The following is a 16,663-nucleotide window of genomic DNA, read 5'->3' as shown; positions in this document are numbered from 1 at the left end:
GAGACAAGGCCTGTCCCAAGAAAGGTTCCACTTCAAACTCTACTCCAGCTAACACTGGAATGGCCAGTCTCCAAGTGGGATCAACAGTGTGCCCAGAGCAAATCAGGGTTCACACTGAAGCTACATTAGTCTCTGAGGGTGGGGTGGACTTAGCCACACTGGCTGCCTGGCCCCCTAATATGCAAATATACAGGCAGCAGCTCTTAATTAATGGGACAAGTGTAGAAGGCCTGAGGGATACAGGTGCCAGTGTCACCATGGTGACAGAGAAACTGGTTTCCCCTGGTCAATACCTGGCTAGACAAACTTATCCAGTCACCAACGCTGACAATCAGACTAAAGTACATCCCATGGCTATGGTAACTTTAGAATGGGGAGGGGTCAATGGCCTGAAACAGGTGGTGGTCTCCTCAAATATCCCTGTAGACTGCTTGGAAATGACCTGGAGTCCTCAGCATGGGCTGAGGTAGAACTGAAGACCCATGCAGCCATGCTGGGTATCCCTGAACTGGTGTGTGTCAAGACAAGGGCACAGTGCAAGGTTCAGGGTGAAAAAGTGGTGTTGGAGCCTAGAAAAAGGGCCCAACCCTCCAAGAGAAAAGGAAAGAAAACTGAGGAACCAGTTTCAACACAACAAGAAAAAGAGAACCTCTCTTCTCATGAAGAAGTTCTGCCCTCTGAGGGAACTTAGCCCATGGAGTTAGAACCTTATCAGGTTGAGCTCCTAGGCCCAGGGGGACCCTCAAGGGAGCAGATGTGTAAGGGGCAAGAAACCTGTCCCTCTCTTGAAGGCCTTAGGCAGCAAGCTGCTGAAGAGTCCAAAGGAAAAATAACAGGAAAACATAGAGTCTATTGGGAAGATGGACTCCTTTACACTGAGGCAAGAGATCCCAAACCTGGTGCCACTAGGAGAGTGGTAGTGCCTCAGGAGTTTAGGGAGTTCATTCTGACCTTAGCTCATGATATTCCTCTTGCTGGGCATTTGGGACAGACCAAGACGTGGGAGAGATTAGTCAACCACTTCTATTGGCCCAACATGTCCCAGAAGGTCAAGGAGTTTTGTGTCTCCTGTGCCACCTGTCAAGCCAGTGGTAAGACAGGTGGACACCCAAGGGCCCCCCTCATTCCACTTCCAGTGGTGGGGTCCCCTTTGAAAGAGTGGGTGTGGACATAGTGGGTCCACTTGAACCTCCCACAGCCTCAGGGAACCAATACATACTAGTAGTAGTGGATCATGCTACTAGATACACTGAAGCAATTCCCCTTAGGTCGACTACTGCCCCTGCAGTAGCCAAAGCACTCATTGGTATTTTTACCAGAGTGGGATTTCCTAAGGAGGTGGTGTCTGACAGAGGTACCAACTTTATGTCAGCATACCTGAAACACATGTGGAATGAGTGTGGGGTGACTTACAAATTCACCACACCATATCATCCACAAACCAATGATCTTGTTGAAAGGTTCAACAAGACATTGAAAGGCATGATCATGGAGCTCCCTGAAAAACTCAAAAGGAGATGGGATGTCCTCTTGCCATGTCTGCTTTTCGCCTACAGAGAGGTGCCTCAGAAGGGAGTAGGGTTTTCCCCCTTTGAACTTCTGTTTGGCCATCCTGTAAGGGGACCACTAGCTCTTGTGAAAGAAGGCTGGGAGAGACCTCTTCATGAGCCTAAGCAAGATATAGTGGACTATGTACTAGGCCTACGTTCAAGGATGGCAGAGTATATGGAAAAGGCAAGAAAAAACCTTGAGGCCAGCCAACAGTTCCAGAAGTTTTGGTATGACCAAAAGGCTGCAATGGTTGAATTTCAGCCAGGGCAGAAAGTCTGGGTTCTGGAGCCTATGGCTCCTAGGGCACTTCAGGACAGATGGAGTGGCCCTTACCCAGTGCTAGAAAAGAAGAGTCAGGTCACCTACCTGCTGGACCTAGGCACTAGCAGGGCCCCCAAAAGGGTGATCCATGTGAACCGCCTCAAGTTCTTCCATGACAGGGCAGATGTGAATCTGTTGATGGTAACAGATGAGGACCAGGAAGCTGAGAGTGAACCTCTCCCTGATCTCCTCTCCACAGACCCTAAAGATGGCTCAGTAGATGGAGTGATCTATTCAGACACCCTCTCTGGCCAACATCAATCTGACTGTAGGAAGGTCCTGCAACAGTTTGCTGAGCTCTTTTTCCTAACCCCTGGTCAGACACACCTGTGTACCCATGATGTGGACACAGGAGACAGCATGCCTGTCAAAAACAAAATATTCAGACAGTCTGACCAAGTTAAGGAAAGCATCAAAGTGGAAGTCCACAAGATGCTGGAATTGGGAGTCATTGAGCACTCTGACAGCCCGTGGGCTAGCCCAGTGGTCTTAGTCCCCAAACCTCACACCAAAGATGGAAAGAGAGAGGTGAGGTTTTGTGTGGACTACAGAGGACTTAGTTCTGTCACCAAGACAGATGCCCATCCCATTCCAAGGGCAGATGAACTGATAGACAAACTAGGTGCTGCCAAATTCTCAAGTACCTTTGACTTGACAGCAGGCTACTGGCAAATCAAAATGGCACAAGGAGGAAAAGAAAAGACACCATTCTCCACACCTGATGGGCATTATCAGTTTACTGTTATGCACTTTGGTTTAAAGAATGCCCCTGCCACCTTCCAAAGGTTGGTGAATCAAGTCCTTGCTGGCTTGGAGTCCTTAAGTGCAGCCGATCTTGACGATATTGCTGTCTTTAGCTCCAGCTGGCAGGATCACCTGGTCCACCTGAAGAAGGTTTTGAAGGCTCTGTAAGCAGTAGGCCTCTCTATCAAGGCATCCAAATGCCAGATAGGGCAGGGAACTGTGATTTACTCGGGACACCTTGTAGGTGGAGGCCAAGTTCAGCCACTCCAGCCTAAGATCCAGACTATTCTGGACTGGGCAGCTCCAAATACCCAGACTCAAGTCAAGGCATTCCTTGGCTTGACTGGGTACTACAGGAGGTTTGTTAAGGGATATGGATCTATAGTGACACCCCTCACAGAACTTACCTCCAAGAAAATGTCCAAGAAAGTAAACTGGACTGTAGAATGCTAACAGGACTTTGACACCCTGAAACAAGCAATGTGCACAGCACCAGTTCTCAAAGCTCCAGATTACTCCAAGCAGTTCATTGTGCAGACTGATGCCTCTGAACATGGGATAGGGGCAGTTTTGCCCCAAACAAATGATGATGGCCTTGACCAGCCTGTTGCTTTCATTAGCAGGAGGTTACACCCCAGGGAGCAGCGTTGGAGTGCCATTGAGAGGGAGGCCTTTGCTGTGGTTTGGTCCCTGAAGAAGCTGAGACCATACCTCTTTGGTACTCACTTTGTAGTTCAGACTGACCACAGACCTCTCAGATGGCTTATGCAAATGAAAGGTGAAAATCCAAAACTGTTGAGGTGGTCCATCTCCCTACAGGGAATGGACTTTATAGTGGAACACAGACCTGGGACTGCCCATGCCAATGCAGATGGCCTTTCCAGGTTCTTCCACTTAGAAAATGAAGACTCTCTTGGGAAAAGTTAGTCTCATCCTCTTTCGTTTGGGGGGAGGAGGGGGGTGTGTGTGTGTAAGGAAATGCCTCCTTGGCATGGTTACCCCCTGACCTTTTGCCTTTGCTGATGCCAAGTTATGATTTGAAAGTGTGCTGAGGCCTGCTAACCAGGGCCTAGCACCAGTGTTCTTTCCCTAACTTGTACTTTTGTTTCCACAATTGGCACACCCTGGCATCCAGGTAAGTCCCTTGTAACTGGTACCCCTGGTACCAAGGGCCCTGATGCCAGGGAAGGCCTCTAAGGGCTGCAGCATGTCTTATGCCACCCTGGGGACCCCTCACTCAGCACAGACACACTGCTTGCCAGCTTGTGTGTGCTAGTGGGGATAAAAAGACTAAGGGCCTCATTCTGACCCTGGCCGGCGGCGGTAGCCGCCGGTCTGGCGGGGATCGCCCGAATACGGCTGCGCGGTCAAAAGACCGCCGCGGTTATGCTGGGTTTCCCGCTGGGTTGGCGGGCGACCGCCAGAAGGCCACCCGCCAGCCCAGCGGGAAACACCCTTCCATGAGGATGCCGGCTCCGAATGGAGCCGGCGGAGTGGAAGGGGTGCGACGGGTGCAGTTGCACCCGTCGCAATTTTCAGTGTCTGCATGGCAGACACTGAAAATCTTTGTGGGGCCCTGTTACGGGGGCCCCTGCAGTGCCCATGCCATTGGCATGGGCACTGCAGGGGCCCCCAGGGGCCCCACGACACCCCATACCGCCATTCTCTTCCTGGCGGCCAAAACCGCCAGGAACAGGATGGCGGTATGGGGCTCGGAATCCCCATGGCGGCGCAGCAAGCTGCGCCGCCATGGAGGATTCCCCAGGGCAGCGGGAAACCGGCGGTGCACCGCCGGTTTTCCGTTTCTGACCGCGGCTGTACCGCCGCGGTCAGAATGCCCATCGGAGCACCGCCAGCCTGTTGGCGGTGCTCCCGCGGTCGTCGGCCCTGGCGGTTTTTACCGCCAGGGTCAGAATGACCCCCTAAGTCAACATGGCACTCCCCTCAGGGTGCCATGCCAACCTCACACTGCCTGCAGGTATAGATAAGTCACCCCTCTAGCAGGCTTTACAGCCCTAAGGCAGGGTGCACTATACCATAGGTGAGGGCATAAGTGCATGAGCACTATGCTCCTACAGTGTCTAAGCAAAACCTTTGACATTGTAAGTGCAGGGTAGCCATAAGAGTATATGGTCTGGGACTCTGTCATGCACGAACTCTACAGCACCATAATGGCTACACTGAAAACTGGGAAGTTTGGTATCAAACTTCTCAGCACAATAAATGCACACTGATGCCAGTGTACATTTTATTGTAACATACACCCCAGAGGGCACCTTAGAGGTGCCCCCTGAAACTTTAACCGACTACCCGTGTAGGCTGACTGGTTTTAGCAGCCTGCCACACACCAGACATGTTGCTGGCCACATGGGGAGAGTGCCTTTGTCACTCTGTGGCTAGTAACAAAGCCTGTACTGGGTGGAGATGCTTCTCACCTCCCCCTGCAGGAACTGTAACACCTGGCGGTGAGCCTCAAAGGCTCACCCCCTTTGTTACAGCACCCCAGGGCACTCCAGCTAGTGGAGTTGCCCGCCCCCTCCGGCCACGGCCCCACTTTTGGCGGCAAGGCCGGAGGAGATAATGAGAAAAACAAGGAGGAGGCACCAAGCCCATAAGGTGTCTTGAGCTGAGGTGACTCTGACTTTTAGAAATCCTCTATCTTGCAGATGGAGGATTCTCCCAATAGGGATAGGAATGGGCCCCCCTCCCCTTAGGGAGGAGGCACAAAGAGGGTGTAGCCACCCTCAGGGCTAGTAGCCATTGGCAACACGCCCCTAAATTCAGTATTTAGGGGCTCCCCAGAACCTAGGAAACTAGATTCCTGCAACCTAAGACAAAGAAGGACTGCTGAGCTGAAAAACCCTGCAGAGAAGACGGAGACACCAACTGCTTTGGCCCCAGCTCTACCGGCCTGTCTCCCCACTTCTAAAGACACTGCTCCAGCGACGCGTTCCACAGGGACCAGCGACCTCTGAAGCCTCAGAGGACTGCCCTGCATCTAGAAGGACCAAGAACTCCTGAGGACAGCGGCTCTGTTCCACAAAGACTGCAACTTTGCAACAAAGAAGCAACTTTGAAACAACACACGTTTCCCGCCTGAAGCGTGAGACTTTGCACTCTGCACCCGACGCCCCCGGCTCGACTTGTGGAGAACAAACACCACAGGGAAGACTCCCCGGCGACTACAAGACCGTGAGTAGCCAGAGTTGACCCCCCTGGCCCCCACAGCGACGCCTGCAGAGGGAATCCCGAGGCTCCCGCTGACCTCGACTGCCTGCTTCAAAGACCAGACACCTGGTAAAGACTCTGCATCCGCAGCCCCCAGGACCTGAAGGATCCGATTTCCAGTGCAGGAGCGACCCCCAGGTGGCCCCCTCCCTTGCCCAGGTGGTGGCTACCCCGAGGAGCCCCCCCCTTGCCTGCATCACTGAAGAGACACCTTGGTCTCCCATTGAATCCTATTGCGAACCTGACGCTTGTTTGCACACTGCACCCGGCCGCCCCCGTGCCGCTGAGGGTGTACTTTCTGTGTGGACTTGTGTCCCCCCCGGTGCCCTATAAACCCCCCCTGGTCTGCCCTACGAAGACGCGGGTACTTACCTGCTGGCAGACTGGAACCGGAGCACCCCCTTCTCCATTGAAGCTTATGTGTTTTGGGCACCACTTTGACCTCTGCACCTGACCGGCCCTGAGCTGCTGGTGTGGTAACTTTGGGGTTGCCCTGAACCCCCAACAGTGGGCTACCTTGGACCCAATTTTGAACCCCGTAGGTGGTTTACTTACCTGCAAAAACTAACAAACACTTACCTCCCCCAGGAACTGTTGAAACTTGCACTAAGTGTCTAGTTTTAAAATAGCTATTTGTCATTTATGTGAAAGCTGCATATGCTATTTTGCTAATTCAAAGTTCCTAAAGTTCCTAAGTGAAGTACCTTTCATTTAAAGTATTACTTGTAAATCTTGAACCTGTGGTTCTTAAAATAAACTAAGAAAATATATTTTTCTATACAAAAACCTATTGGCCTGGAATTGTGTCTGAGTGTGTGTTCCTCATTTATTGCCTGTGTGTGTACAACAAATGCTTAACACTACCCTCTCATAAGCCTACTGCTCGACCACACTACCCTCTGATAAGCCTACTGCTCGACCACACTACCACAAAATAGAGCATTAGAATTATCTCTTTTTGCCACTATCTTACCTCTAAGGGGAACTCTTGGACTCTGTGCATACTATTCCTTACTTTGAAATAGTGCATACAGAGCCAACTTAGCTGCACCAAGACACACAGCCGGGAATGGGAGTCTGCATGTGCTAGGTGAGGGGTCCCTGATGGTGGCACAACACTTGCTGCTGCCCTTCGGAACCCTCTTTGGTACCCATGCCCTAGGTACCAGGTGTACCATTTACTTCGGATTTATAGGGGGGCAAATGTATTGCCAATCTGGGAACAATTGCACCGTTTTTGGGAAAGAGGTCTGGCACTGGGGACCTGGTTAGCAGGAATCCAGTGCAGTTTCAGTCAGAATCTCATCAATTACCAGGCAAAAAGTGGGAGTGAGCATAGAAAAAAGGGGTACTTTCCTACAGGCAGTATAACATATTGACCACATGGTCAACTAGACATCTGTATGCTAGTCTAGCTTTGAAGAGCTTCTTGTGTACCAATATGATCCATCTCTAGGACTTTTCCATCTAGTAATGTTAAAGAGGCACCAGCGTCAGACATGCCTATGTTGCTGCTGGACCACCCAGGCTTCAAAAGGGATCTCTGGTGGGAGCACCAGCCACAGCATATAGCTTTGATTACGATCCTACATCAATGATAAACATTATTCTCAGACTTCCATTATACAAAACAATTTTCTAAATCCTCTACTTGATGTAACAGTATACCTTACATTATTAGAAAATATGTCATAAGTGTTCTTTGCTTTTTTTCCAATGGCAGTGTGTCAAAGCAACAACACTCATGAGCACTGTCAATAGTACGCATTATGACCAGTGACCTTTTTATGCACTGGTGCCACAGGTGGGTATGGGGATTTACTTTTACTTCGAGGAATGTTGAACACTGGCCATTACAGACCTCATCCTATAAATGCTAATACACCAAGATGCCTACCTTGCATCCGTCTTGTCTGTGGCTGAAATTCTCATCATGCTGTTTTGCACCTGCTGGAACTGCAAATATAAATGGGGAAACACAATGGAAACCAAATTCTTCTAAAACATACTCCATTTCTCAGCATTCAGTCCTTTCACCTTTTATTACATCAATGCCCTGTTCCCTCCACTTTCTTTCCCCCTGCCCTCTGTCTGGCCCTCTTTAAATTCCTTTAACAAGAACTTCTCTCTCCGTTCAATTTACTTCACACTCCTGCCCCCTAACCATTCCCTGCACTTAGCCTACTCTCCCTACTGCAATTAAACCACTGTAGTCTACACTTAGTCCTTACCATTCTATTCTGTACATTTGGTTTCCTCTTATCCATTAGCACCACCATTTTGACCTCTCCTTCTATTTTCCCTATATTTAGCACTCCGTAGTTAATTTTCCTCTACTTAAGCCTCCTTATAGTCATGCTACACTTATTTGCCTTTCCTTTCAAGAGTCCTAGCCTGTGCTCTCATTCCAGTCCTAGTAGAGGTCTATCCCCTTTCAATGCCCTTGCACTTACCCCTCTTCACCAATTTCGCCTATTCTTAATCTTTTGTCCTTCAGGTCTCCCTGCACTGAAACCCCTCCTTTTTTCCTCTAACCTTATCCCACATAGCCCTTTCGTTTCCAATTACTGGAACAAAAGTCCATTCTCATTCACTGCATTCACACTTCTTTCATTTCCACACTTGGCCCTGCTGCCTTGATTCCCTGGTGTTCACCCTCTCTCCTTCCATTCTCTACACATAGACTTCCTTACTTCAGTTTTCTCTACACTGCGATCCCTGCCTTCCCATGCCCTTCTAGTTACGCTTCTCTATTTCCCCACAGTCAGTCCTCTAGCTTTCCATTGCTAGTACTCATATCGCTCTTTTTCCATTTGCTCGAGCTTTTCTCTTTTTGCTCCCATTCTATCTTTTTTATTGCAATAAGACTCATTAATCTTGGGTTAGTTCACAAACCATAAAAATGAATGCAAGAGCTAAAATGTACAGCTCTCAACGGTGACTATACTGGATAGTTAGAAAGACCGATGTGTGGACATAAGTACATATAAAATTCTTGAGTAGCATGGATAGTGGACTGGATGGTGCTCATACGTCTATCATGTGTAGATTCACATGCTCTGCATACTCCTGCCAGCTAGTGTTGGGTCTGGAGGGGTGCAAGTTGTTTTTCTTCGAAGAAGTGTTCTGAGTCACAAGATCGAGAGACTCCTCCTCTCAGTGAGATTGCGTATGGGCATCAACCGCTCTGTTAGATTATTTTTCTGAAGGTGGGTGAGAAAGGAGTGCAAGGAAGTAAAGTACAGAGAAAGAGATGTCCATCCAAAAAGTAAATGCACACGTACAAATATAATGTAATTGCAACAGCCACAGAATTCCAGAGAGGAGGGATGGAGCATGTGAATCTACAGCACTATATGCTAAGAACAGATGCTTACTGGGTAAGGAAGTTAATCCATTGGATGGTATGTGTGGCTGTAGACACACATGCTCTGCATTGGCAGTAAAGCTCTGGCTAGCCTTTAAGAGTTGCAGTTTACAGGAAAAGCGTACGTGGCACAGTCCAACCTATTTTGGTTTGCTGGGGTGCTACCACATCCACACAGTAGTGTTTTGTGAATGTGTATGGATTGGACCATGTGGCTGCCTTACAAACGTCAGGTATATGAATGTTTCCAAGGAAGGCCATAGTAGCACCCTTTTTCCCAGTAGAGTGTGCTTTATGGGTAGCAATATAGAACATGAGGGCTCTTTTTAATTTTTAATGTGAAGGGCTCTTTCTGCAACAGAGTCTGGTTGTGGGAAGATGACTGGTAGTTCAACTGACTGGTTAATATGAAACTTTGAAAGCACTATAGGGAGAAAGCCACCTTCTAAGAAAGGAATTGAAGTGGACATGAATGGAGTGGTTCAAATGGGGGGCCCATGAGTCTGGTGAGCACAATGTTAAGGTTCCACTATGGTGCAGGAGGTACCCTAGGTGGAATTACATGTTTTAGACCTTGCACTAAAGCCTTAATGATTGGGATTCTGAACAAGGAAATATGTAGTCTGTTCTGTAGATATGTAGCTATAGCTGTGAGATGGAGTCAAATACAATTATAAGCTAGATTTGCTTTCTGTAAGTGCAGCAACTAACAGACGATTCCTTGTACTGTAGATTTCAAGGGGTCAATGCTCTTGGGTTGGCAGTAGCAAACAAAACGTTTTCAATTTGCAGCATAACAGGCTTTAGTAAGAAGTAGGTCTACAGACTTCCTTAAGAATATCCATACATTCTGCAGGCAAGCCTAAGTAGCCAAACTCTATGACCTCGGGAGCCATATCACAAGGTTGAGTGACTTGGGGCATGGATGTCTGATTTGTCCTTGATTTTGACTGAAAAGGTCTGGCCTGTTGGGGAGCTTCTCATGTGGGACTAATGATAGATCCAGGAGTGTGGTGAACCAAGGCTGGAGTGCCCAAGAGGGAGCCCCAAGGATCATGGTGAGAGATGTTTGCCTGATCCTACAAACCAGAAATGGAATGATAGGGAGAAATGGAAAAGCACAAGCAAATACACCTGACCAATTCATCCACAGAGTGCTGACGAGGTGAAGCTTAGGCATTTTGCGTTTTCTGCTGATGTGAAAAGGTCTATGTCAGGAGATACCCACTTTGTGAAGTATGACTGAAGGACTTGTGGGTGGAGTTCTCACTTGTGGATTTGTTGCTGCATCCTGTTGAGCAGGTCTGCAAAGTCGCTGTCCGTCCCAGGCAGGTACTCCGGCACCAGATGAATGTGGTGGTGAATGACCCACTTCCATATGGTCTGAGAGAGTTGTGAGAGCTCAAAAGACCATGTGCCCCTGTTTCTGTAAGTAATACATGGCTGTCATGTTGTCCGTGTGGACTAAGATGACCTTGTGAGACAGGAGAGGAAGGAATGCTTTCAGAGTTAGGAATACTGCTTGAAGCTCTAGGTAATGGATGTATAGGGACTGGAGACTGGCATCCCAGAGGCCCTGTACTGTCAGGTCTTGAAGGTGAGCACCCCAAACTGTGAGTGATGCGTCTGTGATCAATGTGACAGAGGCACAAGCTCTAGAAAGGGCAGCCCCTTCAAGAGGTTGTTGGTGTTCCGCCACTGCAGAGAATGGTGAGTGTGTCGGTCTAACAACACTGGATCTTCCAAGTGACCCTGTGATTGAGACCACTGGCTACACAAACACTGTTGTAGGGGACCCATGTGTAGTCTGGCATGTGGAATGAAGGAGATGTCGGAGGCCATCATCCCCAACAGGCGCATAATGGCCCGGACTTTGTAAGTATGATTTTCCTGAAACTGAGAGAGAAGGGTCCGAACATTCTGGACATGAGCTGAGTTGGGATATGCCAACCATATCTCAGCATTCAAGACCACCCCTAAGTGAGGTTGCACCTGCAGGGGCTGAAGATGATATTTGGGAATGTTGAGAGTGAAGCCTAGGTTGCGAAGGAGAGCCACTGTTAACTGATTGGGTTGTCGACACTGGCGGAATGTGCTGGCTTTGAAGAGCCAGTCATTGAAATAGGGAAACACATGAATGGTTTGCCTTCTCAGGTGTGTGGCGCCTACTGCTAAGAATTTTGTGAATACCCTGGGAGCGGTAGTGACATTGAATGGAAGGGCCTTGAATTGGTAGTGTCTTCCTGCAATAAGGAATCATAAGAATGTTCGATGTGCAGGTTGAATTGAAATGTTAAAGTAGGTGTCCTTTAGATCTAGAGAGGTCATAAAGAGTGGAATGTCGTCCTGAAGGGTGACCATATGGAAGTGGCCTGAGAGAGCAGTCCTTTTTGGGGATCAGGAAGTTTAGGGAGTATACTTATGCCCTTTGATGTGGTGGTGGTGCAGGCTCTATGTCCCCCTTGAGAAGAAGGGCTTGGACATTTTGTCTGAGAAGGGTCAAGTGTTCCTGAGATTGCCTGTGAGTGTGAGGGGGAATCTTGGGAGGAGTGGTAGTAAGCTCCAGACAAACATGTTGGATAATGGTGAGAACCTATTGGTCTATGCTAATGGTGTCGCATGCTGAATAGAGATGTTGGAGTCTTCCCTCGACAGGTGTTGGATGAGCGGAGGGGAAGGTGGAGGTTGTCTTGGCAGTGGAGGAGGACCCAAGTGTGCTCCTCCATTTCGCCCCAATGAGTTCAGTCGTACAGGGCTAACACGGCTTGGGAGTTGGCTATGCCCAGTGGTTCACGGGCTGTAGGGCCACTTTTTTCCCTGCAGCATCTATTTTCTTATGTCCTTTTCAGGAGGAAGAGAATCCCCTGTGCCCTTATGTTGAGCGGATGAGAGGGAGCCACCTTGTACTACTTTTCCAACCTTGGAGAGATTACTCTGGAGTGGACAGGCTCCTTGAAAATATCTTCTACATGCCGAAGCATACCGGGGAACATGGGGAGATATTCTATGTCCTTATGAGTCCTGGTAAGAGTATTGGACAGCAAAACGTGCTTGATGGGCTCTTTCTGCAGCTCTACGTTGTGGAACGCAGCTACTCTAGTGACTACCTGTTGGTAAGAAATAGTGTTCTCAGGTGGTGAGAAGCGTGCAGGGTAGAAGATAGTGTCGTTGGAAGGAATAGGATCAGGATCATATGCATCCCAAGGATCTGTGTCATCCTGAGGCCCCCCCACTCTCCCTCCCCCCTCGGTGGAAAACAGTGGAGAACCGTGAGGTGTGTAATCACCCAGTAAGGGTGAAGTGGTGGAACAGGGAGGGGGCTGAGGTGAAGATGGAGGTGGGGGAAGAGGAGGTGGTGGTTAAAGGCTGCATGTAGGGCTGGTAGTCTTGTCCTTGGTTTTCCTCTTAGAAGGGACAGGGACATCTAAATCCTTGTGAAAAGACAGTTTTTGTTTAGGAAACACAGGAGAGGAAGGAGTGTCGGTGATCCGCCTGTATTTGGAGTCTGCGATGCTGAGCGTCCATTGTTTCCAAAATTGGCTCAACCAGAGATGGGCTGGTGGAGGATTGGCCTGAGTCTCTTGTCTTCAGCTCCAAAGGACTGAGAAGCATCGCAGTCGGCCTCACAATGATCCAGAGAGAGGCAAAGGTTGCACACGAATTGGAGTCTGTTTCATCAAAGAAGCATTCCCTTCGGTGCTGCGTGGAAGAGAGGCCCAAAGCGCGCACTAGCACCCCAAGGGGTGGTCAGTTGGTGCCCAACAGATGAAGTGGTGAACAAAACAAGGGCAATACCGTTGAAGTGAGACAAGATAGGGAAAAAAAACAAAGTGAGTGGATAAACAGAGCGAAGACATACTTCCAAACCGGACGGCGTAGAGAAAATAATCTAACAAAGGAGTCAACGCCCATGTGCAGTATCACTGGTAGGAGGAGTCACTCGATCGTTTGACTTGGAACACTTCTTTGAAGAAAAACAACTTGCATCATTTCGGACCGAACACTAGATGGCCAAAGTATGCAGAGCACGTGTATCTACAGCCACACATGTCACTGAACACGCAGTATCTCTGAGTAGCCTAGATTTGGGGCCTGATTTAGAGTTTTGAAGAGGGGGTTACTCTGTCATAAACGCGACGGACATCCAGTCTGACTTATTACAATTCCATTATAGTCTATGGAACTTGTAATATGGTAGACAGGATAGCCATCATGATTGCGACTGAGTAACCCCTCTGACTAATTTAACTCAGGCCCTTAGTTTCTTTAAGAACATGAAGCCTGACCACAACAAGGCTTCAGCTGTACCTAGACCCAGGCTCACCAAATGGAGGAAAGATGACCAAGGACTACCAGTACAAGAGTTGCAGCAAAGAGTAGTGTGAATTAACTAATACACCCAGTCTTCCTTCCTCCATACTTATGGGTAATTACAAAGATGATGTGTGGTAGGTGGGATATAACACAGGAGCCTGCTGTTTAATTTAGTTAATCAATTCAATGTTAATGTTGGTTGACAATAGCTAATACAATAGCTCAACTGCTCTGAGACAGGACCAAAGAACCACACTTGGACATGAGATACAGTCAAGTGGTTCAAAAATGCAAGGTCATTTTTGAGAGAATATCAAAAAGGGTCAACCTCCTTGGTCCGAGTCCAGTGAAAGAAAAATAGCCAATTTCTCGGCCATTCATCTTGAATGGAAGACTTCCTGGCTGCCAACAGAATGTCTATTGAAAATGTCACTTACCCAGTGTACATCTGTTCGTGGGATTGGTCGCTGCAGATTCACATGTTGTGCACAGTCCGCCATCTGGTGTTGGGTCGGAGTGTTACAAGTTGTTTTTCTTCGAAGAAGTCTTTCGAGTCACGAGACCGAGGGACTCCTCCTCTTTGCTTCCATTGCGCATGGGCGTCGGCTCCATCTTAGATTGTTTTCCCCGCAGAGGGTGAGGTAGTAGTTGTGTGTGTTAGTAATAGTGCCCATGCAATGGAATGAATAAGTATGTACAAATTAAGGTTAAGTAATATATATATATACAAATGTACAGATGTTGAAGATAACTTCCGACGGCTACAGGCTCCCGGGGAGGCGGGTGGGCACATGTGAATCTGCAGCGACCAATGCCACGAACAGATGTACACTGGGTAAGTGAAATTTTCAGTTCGATGGCATCTGTTGCTGCAGATACACATGTTGTGCATAGACTAGTAAGCAGTTATCTCCCCAAAAGCGGTGGCTCAGCCTGTAAGAGTGGAAGTAGTCTGAAACAAAGTTCTCAGTACGGCTTGACCTACTGTGGCCTGTTGTGCGGATAGCACGTCTACACAGTAGTGTTTAGTAAATGTGTGAGGCGTGGACCATGTGGCTGCCTTACATATTTCGTGCATTGGAATATTTCCTAGGAATGCCATGGTAGCGCCTTTTTTCCTGGTTGAGTGTGCCCTTGGTGTAATGGGCAGTTGTCTCTTTGCTTTAAGATAGCAGGTTTGGATGCATTTAACTATCCATCTGGCTATACCTTGTTTTGATATTGGGTTTCCTGTATGAGGTTTTTGAAATGCAATAAACAGTTGCTTTGTTTTCCTAACCTCCTTTGTTCTGTCGATGTAGTACATTAGTGCTCTTTTGACATCTAATGTATGTAGTGCCGTTTCAGCTACTGAGTCTGGCTGTGGGAAGAACACTGGTAACTCTACTGTTTGATTTAAGTGGAACGGTGAAATAACCTTTGGTAGGAATTTAGGATTGGTTCTTAGTACAACCTTATTTTTGTGTATTTGGATAAACGGTTCTTGTATTGTAAATGCCTGAATTTCACTTACTCTTCTTAGAGATGTGATGGCAATGAGAAATGCAACTTTCCAGGTTAAGAATTGTATTTCACAAGAATGCATGGGTTCAAAAGGTGGTCCCATGAGTCTTGTCAAGACGATGTTAAGGTTCCACGAAGGAACTGGTGGTGTTCTTGGTGGTATTATTCTTCTTAGGCCCTCCATAAATGCTTTAATGACGGGTATCCTAAACAGTGAAGTTGAATGAGTAATCTGCAGATATGCAGATATTGCTGCCAGGTGTATTTTTATGGAAGAGAAGGCTAGATTTGACTTTTGTAAGTGTAGTAAGTATCCCACTACATCTTTTGGGGATGCGTGTAATGGATGAACTTGATTATTATGGCAGTAGCAAACAAACCTTTTCCATTTGCTTGCATAGCAGTGTCTAGTGGATGGCCTTCTAGCTTGTTTTATGACTTCCATACATTCTTGAGTGAGGTTTAAATGTCCGAATTCTAGGATTTCAGGAGCCAGATTGCTAGATTGAGCGATGCTGGGTTTGGATGCCTGATCTGCTGTTTGTGTTGTGTTAACAGATCTGGCCTGTTGGGTAACTTGACGTGTGGTACTACTGACAGGTCTAGTAGTATTGTGTACCAAGGTTGTCTTGCCCAAGTTGGTGCTATTAATATGAGTTTGAGTTTGTTTTGACTCAATTTGTTTACTAGATATGGAAGGAGAGGGAGAGGGGGAAAAGCGTATGCAAATATCCCTGACCAGTTCATCCATAGGGCATTGCCTTGAGACTGTCTGTGTGGGTACCTGGATGCGAAGTCTCGGCATTTTGCGTTCTCCTTTGTGGCAAGTAGGTCTATTTGCGGTGTACCCCAAATTTTGAAGTAAGTGTTTAGGATTTGGGGGTGAATCTCCCATTCGTGGACCTGTTGGTGATCTCGAGAGAGATTGTCTGCTAGTTGATTTTGGATCCCTGGAATAAACTGTGCTATTAGGCGAATGTGGTTGTGAATTGCCCATTGCCATATCTTTTGTGCTAGGAGACATAGCTGTGTAGAGTGTGTTCCCCCTTGCTTGTTTAGGTAATACATTGTTGTCATGTTGTCTGTTTTGACAAGAACGTATTTGTGGGTTATGATGGGTTGAAATGCTTTTAGCGCCAGGAATACTGCTAGTAATTCGAGGTGATTTATATGCAGTTTTGTTTGATGTACGTCCCATTGTCCTTGGATGCTGTGGTGATCGAGGTGTGCTCCCCACCCTGTCATGGAAGCATCTGTTGTTATTATGTATTGTGGCACTGGGTCTTGGAACGGCCGCCCTTTGTTTAAATTTGTACTGTTCCACCATAGAAGCGAGATGTATGTTTGGCGGTCTATCAACACCAGATCTAGAAGGTGACCCTGTGCATGTGACCATTGTGATGCTAGGCACTGTTGTAAGGGCCTCATGTGCAGTCTTGCGTTTGGGACAATGGCTATGCATGAGGACATCATGCCTAGGAATGTTAAAACCACTTTTGCCTGTATTTTTAGTGTTGGATACATGGCCTGTATGACCTTGTGAAAATTTTGAACCCTTTGTGGACTCGGAGTGGCTAATCCTTTTGTTGTGTTGATTACCGCTCCTAAGTAGTGCTGTATTTTGCACGGCACAAT

General features: G+C 47.7%; 1 protein-coding gene across 1 annotated transcript in view; it reads right to left on the bottom strand.

The window, feature by feature from the left end:
* COG4 (component of oligomeric golgi complex 4) overlaps window positions 1–16,663 on the bottom strand; it is a 240,022-nt gene that overhangs the window by 40,855 nt on the left and 182,504 nt on the right. Inside the window, exon 8 of the mRNA XM_069217516.1 lies at window positions 7,742–7,800. Within this exon, the coding sequence (XP_069073617.1) occupies window positions 7,742–7,800 (59 nt within the window). The remainder of the gene's footprint in view (window positions 1–7,741; window positions 7,801–16,663) is intronic.

The sequence above is a fragment of the Pleurodeles waltl genome, chromosome 12, assembly GCF_031143425.1.
Source record: "Pleurodeles waltl isolate 20211129_DDA chromosome 12, aPleWal1.hap1.20221129, whole genome shotgun sequence".
NCBI classification, from domain to species: Eukaryota; Metazoa; Chordata; class Amphibia; order Caudata; family Salamandridae; genus Pleurodeles; species Pleurodeles waltl.
The sequence above is the reverse complement of the archived record's forward strand: the minus strand, read 5'-3'. Positions and strand labels throughout refer to the sequence as shown.